This window comes from Camelina sativa, chromosome 5, assembly GCF_000633955.1.
Source record: "Camelina sativa cultivar DH55 chromosome 5, Cs, whole genome shotgun sequence".
NCBI lineage: Eukaryota > Viridiplantae > Streptophyta > Magnoliopsida > Brassicales > Brassicaceae > Camelina > Camelina sativa.
Genome location: NC_025689.1, coordinates 16,974,036 through 16,985,644, shown reverse-complemented (window position 1 = coordinate 16,985,644; position 11,609 = coordinate 16,974,036). Strand labels below are relative to the sequence as shown.

At 34.6% G+C, this 11,609-nt stretch overlaps 2 protein-coding genes across 2 annotated transcripts in view; one reads left to right on the top strand and one right to left on the bottom strand.

The window, feature by feature from the left end:
- On the top strand, positions 124 to 1,546 carry LOC104787083 (protein PAF1 homolog). The gene is made up of 5 exons (XM_010512587.1): positions 124 to 235; positions 339 to 407; positions 496 to 561; positions 673 to 816; positions 925 to 1,546. The coding sequence occupies exons 1-5, from the start codon at positions 215 to 217 to the stop codon at positions 1,066 to 1,068; spliced, it is 444 nt and encodes a 147-aa protein (XP_010510889.1). The 5' UTR covers positions 124 to 214; the 3' UTR covers positions 1,069 to 1,546.
- LOC104787082 (axial regulator YABBY 5) overlaps positions 9,036 to 11,609 on the bottom strand; it is a 3,852-nt gene continuing 1,278 nt past the window's right edge. The window contains exons 2-7 of the mRNA XM_010512586.2: positions 10,947 to 11,066; positions 10,160 to 10,268; positions 10,028 to 10,076; positions 9,845 to 9,920; positions 9,321 to 9,393; positions 9,036 to 9,216 (exon numbers count right to left, since the gene is read on the bottom strand). Coding sequence (XP_010510888.1) covers positions 9,325 to 9,393; positions 9,845 to 9,920; positions 10,028 to 10,076; positions 10,160 to 10,268; positions 10,947 to 11,066 — 423 coding nt within the window. The 3' untranslated portion in view covers positions 9,036 to 9,216; positions 9,321 to 9,324. The remainder of the gene's footprint in view (positions 9,217 to 9,320; positions 9,394 to 9,844; positions 9,921 to 10,027; positions 10,077 to 10,159; positions 10,269 to 10,946; positions 11,067 to 11,609) is intronic.

Here is an 11,609-nt window from a genome sequence, read left to right as displayed (position 1 = left end):
GATGACTGTATAAACTATATCGATTTTGTTGCTTACATAAGTGTACTCGAATGAGGATGGGATATATGAGATATGGGGCCGAATCTTGACAATGGTTGATTGCCTTATCTTTCATAGTGATGACGAGCTCTGACCTTATACTCCACAGGCCATTTTGAAAAGCTATGTGGTGGCTGGATCAGACACTGCTAATCCAGAAAAATTTCTGGCGTACATGGTTCCTTCCTTGGATGAGGTAGACATGCCTCTCCACGAACTGATCTCTGTTACACAAGTTTTGTCAAGTCAAGAAAAGTTCAATTTGATTTATGCGTTATCAATTTATGTTGCTGTGGCAGTTGTCTAAGGATATGCATGATGAAAACGAAGATATCTCTTACACTTGGGTTCGCGAATACCACTGGGATGTATGTACCATTGCCATTGTGGTTTGAGTAAAATTTTGATTGTTTGAGTCGCTGATTGAAGTAAATATCTCACCTGATGTTATAACAGGTACTTGGCGACGATGCAAATGACACATACCTGGTATCATTTGACGATGGGACCGCTAGCTATCTGGTATTACCTAAACGATACCTGCATCGGGTTTTGTTACATATTCCAGTTGGTTATCTTTTTTTTTTTTTTTCTGTCTATAATACTTCGGGATGACCCTTGAGAATTTGGCAGCCCCCACCCACAAAGCTGACCTTGAGGAAGAAAAGGGCCAGGGAAGGAAGATCTTCTGATGAGATTGAACACTTTCCAGTACCTTCAAGGGTGACTGTAAGGCGACGATCAACTCTATCAGTGATAGAACATAAAGATTCAGGGGTATAGTAAATCCATACATTTAGCATTTAAAAGAGTAAGACAAGAAGTATGTGGAAAGTTCTCTACTTCTCTTGCCAATTTCTTTGGACTTTGGGGATTTGGATGTAGGTTTACTCTTCTAGGGTTGGTCCTTCGAGCTCCAAGATGAGAAGGTTAGAGGACGAAGAAGGCCTTGGTAGATCTTGGAAACACGAGCGGGAACAAGATGTCAATCAATATCGTGATGGTAATGAGGATGAGTATTCTGAATGAACGTCTCATGTACTTCAAACTATTCAATCGGTTTTCCAACGGTGTGTAAAGTATCCTGCAAGGCTACTTGTAGGCTAATTTAAAGCGTAATATGGCAAGTAAAGAAATATTGATCTGGAGAGCTGGCGAAGTTGAGATACTTTTTATACATGTACACGTCCATGATTAATGATATGGCCATTATGTTTGGCTTTGATGTCTCTGATCCTATCTACGTTAAGCTTGTGCCCATCAATTCTGTCTCACAAGCCTTGAGATTCGCACAAACACGAGAGCTTTGAGAAGTACTCCAATGGTGGAAAAAAGGACTCTGTTACACAAAATAAGAAGAGATTAGTTTCAACATGAAGTCAAAGCTTTCTTGACCAGTCAGAGTCTTCTCCTTGCTTACCAATTATTTATCTTTTGGTGTATAACTTTATTCAGCAGGGCTTTTTGTTTTTTATATTTATTTTAGATATATCTTCTTTGTACTCCTCTTGAAACTCTCTAAAATGCTGCTTTTAGATTTTCTTAATTCGGAGTCCATATACCCCAGAATGGTGTCCTCTAATTTATATGTAAGTTAACAAATAAGACAAACAATAGCAATATGCATCAAACAAAAAAAAATACTATGATATTTAAGGATTGTAATTACAGTTATGTAATTCAAATAATCAAATTTCTAAACAAAAACGAGTAGTTTGTATATACGTTAACCAAACATATATACATTGATCTTCTAAAGAGTTAGTGTACTTTTTAAAAAAACCACTGGTGTTAATGTAATTTTTTACAAAAAAGTGGAAAGATTTATGAGAACTCCTCCTTTAATAGTATACATATATAAACTATGATATGATCCGATTCAGACGCTCATATCTCACTTAAACTCATCTAATCTTATTCAACAGTTTTGTTGTTTGAACTAAAGGTAAACAATTGAAGAAAAAAAACAATTAGAAATCCATAAAAAACAAATACAACAAAATATTAATAGTTGAATTAAATGTCTCCAACAAGTTGTATATTTAGTGTACAAGAAAAGTGCATCTCTTTTAATTAAAATTTTAAACACAAATACTAGTATAAGATAACAAGTCTTAATCTTATATGAAGTATATATTTTTAAAAAATATTAATTAAAGGGAAGTCGTGATAAATTGAAGAAGAAAACGAATCCGGAAGATTAATCAGTTTCCAATAAAAAATCAATCAATCTAAGTTAGAATTCAGTTCATTAATGTCACTCTTATGTCTATTTTTGTTGTAGTATAGTAATATGGTGTCAAATTGGTTAAACCAAACCAAACCAACTCATAACCATTGAGTTTTAGTGTTTAATGGGTAATGATTCTATCCAACTCATTCAGCAAATGGTTTGGATCAACCCACAACCAGTTAAGCTTAGTGGATTAATGGGTTAAATGAGTTGACCCACTTTATATCATCATCAGATTTTCTGTGTAATTTTATACATAAACTGTTTATGATAAACATGGTACTAGGTAGTACGGGAAAAATATTTTCATATAAAATTTAAATTCGTAAAAGTAAGTTAGAATTTTATTATCTTAAATACATAAATTAAGTATTTGTATAATATTGGTATTAAATCCAAATATCAGATTTTAATTTGGATTATTGTGCGTATATAATCTAGACGTATCTACTTTAGAACGAAAAATACATCTCCTCCTGTCCCATCTGTAACGTCCCATTATGTATTGTTCCATGTACCGTCCTATTCCATCTTTTAAATGATTACTCATTAGAAGATGTTTATTAATAGAGATTGGGTAAAAAATTTAAACAGAATACCCGAATTCCCCAACTTTTATATAGTTAGTTCACATTATTCAAAAAAACTATATAATTGTTTTCAAAATTATCCAAAATTTTCAAAGTAGCCGTTCCAAAGTAACTGATTACATATCGCATAATCAACTTTTAAAAAATATATATCTTCGTATAAACAACACAATACACAACGACCTATTAACCACTGAGACTCTCATATCCATTTTTGTATCGTATATGTCTCTATTCAGACTTTGAAAACCAGAAATTTTAAGCAATAATAATCCAGAAAATAACACCATTGTTTTAAGCTGTCTTCTGTACCAAAGACCACCCGGTCGAGCTCATGACGAGACCCTCAAAGATCGACTCGAATGAAGGTTTTCTGTTGGGATTCATCTTCTGAGTTCTTGATTGAAGTTATAGGGAATCGAGTTAGCTTTCCAATGGTGGTGATTTCAGGCCAATCGGAGGTCCGGTTCAAGAATTATTCCTGTTTTAAGGAACATACATACATCCAGATCGAAGAATGGAACCATCCGACCATGCACTCGAAGTGGAGGTCGAGGATAAGGTCGAGCACCTCTTCAAGTTGGGCTTTGGATACCATCTAGTGTGGCTAGGTCAAGTGGTTTCCATATATAAACCCTTTCTTAACCTCTTTTTCGAGACACAAGAGATGAGAGCCGTTTTTACACTTTTCTTTGAGCAAATTTTCTAGTTTTTGTTATTCTTTCAACTTGAATTCTGTTTACATTTTTTTATTTTTTCTTTCTAATAAACATCTCTCTCTTTTTCATCTTTATGATTATGCAATTTTTATATTTTTCAGGGTTTATTTTCTTTGCAATGAAATCTGGGTAGTGAACCAAAAGTTTCTATGGATGGGATAGGTTAGTACGTATTCTTAATCGATTAGGATGTTTTAGCTTGATTTTTTATGGAAATTCTTTTATGGATTAGTGCTCTTAGTGCTAGTTTCAGACCGAGTGGTTCAGATTAAATCCTAGTCATTTTTGCACCGAGTGGTGTTCGATGAAATGTTTGAATCAACTAATGCCAGAGATTTACTCACTTAGCCTAAGAGATTAGATGAGTAAGGAGTTTATTGACAATAGTGAATTGGACTTTACTGCCTGCTTAGTCACGTTTCTCCAACGAGAGTTGGGTAAGGAAGTGATTAGAGTTGATTATTTCTACCACGAGAATGGATTAGCAAGGTTTAGAGATTTATTGTCTAGGGAATAGATTGCTTGAGGCCAGTAAAACATTCTAGGTTGATTAGAAATACTTATGAACCGATTACCCCATCCTTAGGAGCTTTCGTATTTTTATTGTTTACAACTTTTACATCAACTCGATCACCAACCCGGTATGGTACCCGATCACCTGCATCGTGTAGTACTTCGAGTTGTTCTTGATTTTTGTTCTTTCTGTTTTCTTATTTTTGTTCATCTTAGGTTGATAGTCAAAACCATATTATTGCTTGGCTTGACTTGCATTGTTCTGATCACATCTTATCTGCTAGCATAACAACCATTTGGATTGTTAACCCTTTGTACTACAACTGCATAGGAAATTGATACCCTGGATGAAAATCCTGTTGTCAACGTGATTCATGTTGAAATTGTGTTCCCTTGAGACGTTCTTCTTCTTCTTCATAAATCTCCCCTTGTTCAAGTTCTCGCAAAGGTTGGACTTCTTTGAAGATTGTGGCAGTGTTACAAGCGACATGGGGTGTTGATTTTCATTCTTCTAAACCTTCTAGATATCATGGTGGTGAAGCATCAAGTGTTGGTACAACACAGAATTCCTTGGTTCTTGTTGAGAGGTATCACGTGAATTAGGGTTGAAACCTTCGGTTTCCATGGAACTTTATAGCTTGTTTCCCATGAATTTTTCTTCAAGTTCTTCTTTCTCTAGGGAACTTTCTCCTTTATCGAGATCTTGTAGAGGAGGAATCGGTTTTCTCTTGTTCTTATAGAACCAAAATTTTCTTTCTAAAAGGAAATATGAATGTTTTCCTTTTTTTGAATAGGGTTTCCTTTTTTCCTTCTTGTTCTCCATCGGGTAGGGTTTCTTCTTTCTTCACGTAATGTCCATCAACACGTGACGTGAGGATATTTTCTCAATCTTTTCAGCAAATTCTTGGTTCTTCACCTTAATTTCACATTCAATATCCTTAAGTAGCTGGTGGTTCTCCTTTACTAACGTAAAATTTCTGGATATAACATCTCCAAATCATTTTTTGTTGAAGGCTGACACTACTCATCTTCATCTCGCCCTCATAAGCTCGGTTCTCAAGCTTCTCCACACGCTTCCTTGTGTCTGCATCTTTGGTGAAAAAACTCCATACTTGGACTCATGGTCCTTTGTTAAGTCAAAAACTTTATTGCCAAGTCTCTAATGTTTATATCATTGTCTTGAGCGCTCTTAAGATTTCTCTCTTGTTATTCTTCAAGCATATGGAGCTTTCTCTCCATGGTTTCAGCATCTTTAGAAATTTGTTCATCAAATTTTTCAACTTTAACAAAAATTTCATCCATCTTTCCCAAAAGAGTAGAATCCATTTTGTCGATCTTCTCATGTAACATTCTTGAATTCATCTCTTGGAAGTCCAAGTATTTTCGCATTAGGATCACTAGTCTCTCTTCTTGAGCTTTTTTTTTATGTAGTAGCATGAGAATTGTCTTGAAAATTTTGATAAGACCAGTTTAGATCGTCTTCAGTTCTCCTCGGGTAAGGACTTTGAAAACAACTTTGGTAGTGACGTGGGGCAGGTTCCAATCTTGATATATGTTGTAGTGTGCTGGAGGTGGTAGGTTTCTAGAATTACCTCGGTAGATAGCTTCTTCGTTGGTCCAAAATTGTTTAAAATTGCATTTTCGATAATTTCTTCGTTAGATATTCAAAATGTAATGAAACAGTTATACATCCGCGAACCAAAATCCCGGTTTAGGAGATGCATCGATCGATGCAAGGTTGGTTTTCGCGGACGAGTTTAAGTTAAACATTGCGTTTTGGGATTAGGAAAACCCTAGAATCGCTTATAAAAGCAGAAACTCGAGGGTTTGGCCGAGTTTGGCCGTTTCTGGGAAAAAGAAAAGAGAGGAAGTGTTCTTGAGTGTTCTTGGTGAGATTCTTGGAATTTAGTGGTTGTTCTTGCGAGATCTGTAATTGGGATCGTTGTAGGAGCTTCCTAGGAGTGTAGATCTTTGTGTTTGAGGTTTAGAATCTTCTTGGCAAAGGTGAGTGCATGACCACGGCTTATCTAATCTTGAGATTTCTCTGATCTGCTTGTTTATGTGTTGTTAGGCTTGTTAGAATGATATTTGGGACTTTGTGAAGTTTTTTTTGTGGCTTGGGATCAAGTTTTTGATGGTTTAGGAACTATGATCGGCGAGAAGCTTCGAGTAAAACGATACTCGGCATGTGCGTCGATCGAGGCACTTTGTGTGTCGGTCGATGCAAATGCGAGGACGGCGCGATTTGACCTAGGAGCATCGGTCGATGCCATGTGGAGGCGTCGGTCGATGCAACTAGGATTTTCGTAAAATGTCGAGCATGCATCGGTCGGTGCAATGTTAGTGTCGGTCGATGCATGCTAGTCTTGCATTGGTCAATGCGATCCCTGTTGGTGACGGTCGATGCATGGTTGGTGTCGGTCGATGCAGCTCCTGGTTTGTTGTTGATTGTTGTTTGATGGTTAGAGTATCTCAATTGCTTGTGTGTATAGCCCAGTAGATGGGAGGATTGCCTCACGGAGTGTTTATAAAATACTCATGCATCTCAATTTGTGTTTATGGTGCAGGGTGAAGGCAAAGTGTGATCGTGGAATCAAGGCAATGAAGAGGAAGATGTTCTAGTGGCTCGATTGCTTGTTGTCTGGCTTCTGTTAGGTTGCTAGAGTTAAGTCCTAGAATGTTGTTTAGGATTGCTGGTTCTTCGTTTTATGATGGTTGGATTATTAGCCTATTTATTATGAATTAATATTGGTTATTGGATTATTGGTTTAATGGTATTGATTATTTTTCTGCTGTTTGGTTTGATTGTGGTTAGGTGGCTAGTGGATATGGGACCACTAGTTTAGATTATTTATTAATTATTATTTAGTATTTCTTATTTAAAAAAAAAAACGGGTCGGGTCGTTTCAACAGTAGACATCTTGAAGTTCTTCTTCTCCATCTTCTAGTAGATGGTAGATCATAAGACTCATCATTCGCTCTTGTCAAATCTTCAAAACGGTTCGATAATATTCTTCTTTAGTCCACTCCTTGGACTCAATAGGTACAGTTAGATACTCATTTGAGGCTCTATGTCCTTCTTGAGCTTTATAATGTTTATTAACTTGATCATCACTTGAATTATTGCATTCGTCTCGATTAGTGAATCCTCGTTGTAAGGCTTCAATCTTCCATTCTAGGCGATTCACGATAGTAACAATGGGGTAACCCATGTTGATAATCTTCGTTCTATCATCTTCAATATACTCCATATGGTTTAAAACTTGATTGTTGATGATGTCTATTTGTTCCTCCAAGCGTGTAATGTTCTCGATGATGGCCTCAAACTTACCTTCGAAATCGATGCTCATCTTTATCAAATTTAGCATGTAAAACTTTCTCCACCTCCTCTTGACTCAAGATAAGTTGGTCGTTTTTACCTTTAACCGTGTAAAACCTTTTTGAAACCTAAAATACTTGATAATAGACCTTTTAGCATTGAAATCACATCAAACTCTTCCTAAATGCATATATAAACTATAGCTAAAATGGGTAAAATAATGATGTTATCATTGGTTTTAGCCACTTTTGGGACACAATAGTTTTAGTCTTGTCTAAACACTCTAAATCATCTCTAACTCTTATAATTATAAATATACATTGGATTGACACATTTTGATCCGAGAAACACTAACAAAGTGGTTTACTGCTTCTAAGCAATGTTTTGTTGGTTCTAGCCAGTTTTGGGACAAAATGGTAAGAGGTCTTTCTACATATGTCTAAACACTCCTAATGTATCTTTAACTCTTATAATAAATCATATGCATTGAAATGTGACATATTTCGACCCTAGAAATACTAACAAATCGGTTTACTGCTTCTTAACAATGTTTTGTTGGTTTTATCCAGTTTTAGAATAAAATGGTAATAGGTCTTGTCTGAACACTCCTAATGCATCTTGAACTCTTTTCAATTAGTCATAATTTTTGTTGGCTTTAACTCTCATAATCAATCATATGTACTGAATTATGATATATTCTGACCCCAGAAATAGTAACAAAATATTTACTGCTTCTAAGCAATGTTTTGTTAGTTCTAACTAGTTTTGTGACGAAATGGTAAGAAGTCTTTCTACACTTTTTTTTATACACAGAAGTCTTTCTACACATGTCTAGACATTTCTAATGTATCTTTAACTCTTATAATAAATCATATGTATTTGATTGTGACGCATTTCGATCCTAGAAACACTAACAAAGCGATTACTGCGTCTATGCAATGTTTTATTGGTTCTAACCAGTTTTGGGACGAAATAATTATGAGTATCTTTGTTGTAAGCCCTTTTGGAGACTGTTGTTTTGTAAGTTTAGTCCTCTTAATTGTAATAAATATAGGTCCTTGCTGCTAGATTTTATATAAAGTCCCTTCTCAGCCTCTATAACTTATATTTTTATATGCAATAAAAACCTAGTTTACTTCTATCAAAATGCCCAAAGCGTCTCAGCTTTGCTGTGTGTGAATTCTTGAAGCTTGAGTACTCTAGACTTAGCACAGACCGTTTATCATCTATGTGGTGTCTCTCGATCCATCTCTACAAATCCTTCATCCAAGAGAATTTTAAGAGTGACCAATTTTATGGAAAGGAACATATATATATATATATATATATATATATATATATATATATGAAATCACATTGGACACCTATTAAATGATATACATAGGCCAAAACATAAGTAAAGGGATTGTTCTCTATTACAACGAGTTTTGATAAACCCAAAAATAAACCGGTGGATAGTGGACTTAGAAGCGAAGTAGTACTGATCGTGATACTTAGGAGTTTGGACAATAAGATAGATTCGCCATATTCTATGCCTTCTTCAGACGTAGATTACATTTTCTTTTTTGTTTAAGATTGATAAAATCCGAAAACGAACTCAAATTCTTGTGAGACGAACCATATAAGTGCCATAAAAGATAAATCATAAGAACCTTATTACTAAATTATATCTACATATGGTCTTCAAGATTGACATCTTCACTTACATCCAAGATCATACAATATATATATATATATTATATAGTTTCCTTATCAGCTCTTGTTACATCAAAGCTCCAACACTCATTTTCATTAACCGCCAGACTAAAACCAGAGAGATCAAGTAAAATCATGTAAGTTCCCACTAGATAAATTTTATAATTAAGGTGAATCTTTAAAACGATTGATATATAGAACAGAGCACTTACATTATTAAGCTAGCTTGGCTTGCTTGTTGCTCTCAAGCATTAGACCGAAGTGAATATGAGGAAAGTGTGCCCACTAAAAAGTGTGAGACCATATTAAAACAATTTAAAATAGTTTGGTCATAACCTCTTAGTTATTAGAAAGAAAAAAAAACAATATGTTTACTATTGTTCTTATTTACTTAGGTTGAGAGAAAGTCATTAATATTACTTAGTAAATAAACTAAATAAGAATAATGGTAAACATCTATTGTATGTTTAAAAATTTTAAAAGTAAAGTGTATATATATATACTAACGGATCGGTTCATTAATTTTCAGCAGCAGATAACCTAAATGCAAACTCTTACTTATTTAATAGTACTTTTCTTTAACGCTTACTGTCGCATGGTTGGCATTTTTAATAATTTTTCTAATGTTCCTCTACAAAAAGCTTCACTCTTTAAAACTTACAATTTTTTAGCTATAAGAAACTCATACTTTATATAGAAAATTTGTAACGTCGAGAAAAACAAAAGAAAAACTTACATTTTTGGCGGCGGTGCTGAATGCTTCTCTGTGGCTTATGTCTGGATTATTCGCCTTAATCCTCTGAATTTCCTCTCTTCACGATAAAATAAACACACAAATCAATTACCTCTTCGTTAATTAAGAGAATTTGAACAAAAAATACATAAATTATATATGTATGTCTTAGAAATATTTTGGTACTTTATAAATTGATTGTACGCAGAAGGTACTCGCTGCCGCTTCTCCGTAGCTGGAAGACAATAAGAAACTTAAAATATACACAAAAATTGCTTGTCATGTGTACTTCTTTATTTCTAGATAGGCAAAACTTACAACGGTTTACAATCCTTTGCTCAGTTTTGGTACGAGTTGAAATCCTGGAAGGAATTTTGGTGTGACCTCGTGAGGAAGATCCATATTCTGGTACTGCATTGTTCGTCGCCTATATTCCACATTTAATCCTTGTTAATAACAATTTATATGCTAATTAAGTTTAGTTTTTATTTACTTGACTTTTTTTTTTCTCAGATCGAAATGGTGAATCAAGAGGACATGAGAAGCAGTCATGTATGTATTGTCTAAATTAGGAGATGAAAAAAGAAAAAATAAACTGGACCAACGAAAAGACGTTTTATTAATGTTTAAATAGTATAATAGTAGTAAAAGACAAAACCTTTAAAGAAAGGAATCTGAGAATATATTTAGAAAAAGAAAAAGAAACAAACCTATGAAACCCTAACATTCATGTCAATCAAATCATAGAGGAAGTAGCCCACATCAGTAGTAGATCAACATAAGCTAGGCCTCTATGAAATAAAGCAATTACGACAAGGCTGCATATATCAGTCGCAGCAGGAAAATAAACTTGAAAAGAGTAAAGATAATTAAATTAAGTAGTTTTTAAAAATGTTTGGGGGCTATCAGCTATGTAGATGTAGACGGCCGCTGGAGAAAGAACATGCAACAACAGGCTCAGATCTCTGTCTATTATTTGTCTTTGAAAACAAACAAAAGAGCCCTAAGTTTTAGAGGGATGATGGTTCGAGTGTTTTTTTTATTACAATATAATTCCTAAAATTAAGGCAAATTTAGGAGAGAGAGAGAGATATATAGAAGTTACCTGGAAATTAGGTCGTGAAAGCGACTGAAGAGCAGCTGCCATGTTTACAGACCACAGATTAGTGCAGTGACCGCATCGGACAGTCACGATGTCGAACAGACTACTGCATGGGACACTCACCTACACATTTTAGCAAAACACAATCTCACATATTAATTAATTGATCTTCTTTCTTGGACAAATTGGATTTGTCTACCAGATCCATAAGACAAAGATCGACGAAAAACTTATATACATTTATACAACTTAAATTTGTTCATGATAATTATAGACACAAAAGAAATATATAGCTTTTGGTGTTATTATAGATAGGATATTCCAATCGTTTGTGGGTTTGCAAAGCTCAAAAATAAAAGAGGGAGTGAAAATTATGTCATCAAATCTTAAAATAAAACGAAAGTAGTGGCTCGAGATAGACGATCATCTCTTCTTTCGTTGAAACCACCATTTAGGGAAAGTGACTCCTTTTTTAGTTATGTACAATCTGTTACAGATTAGTAAATAGGGACACACACACATATATGCATGACCATTGAAAAATATTTTTATCTTCTGATTCCCAAAATTATAAGTAAAATGCTACAAGTAGGACTATACTTTGAGAAAAGCAGGAAAAGAGAAGAAAATAGATCTATATATGATTAGGGGGGGGGGGGGGGGGGG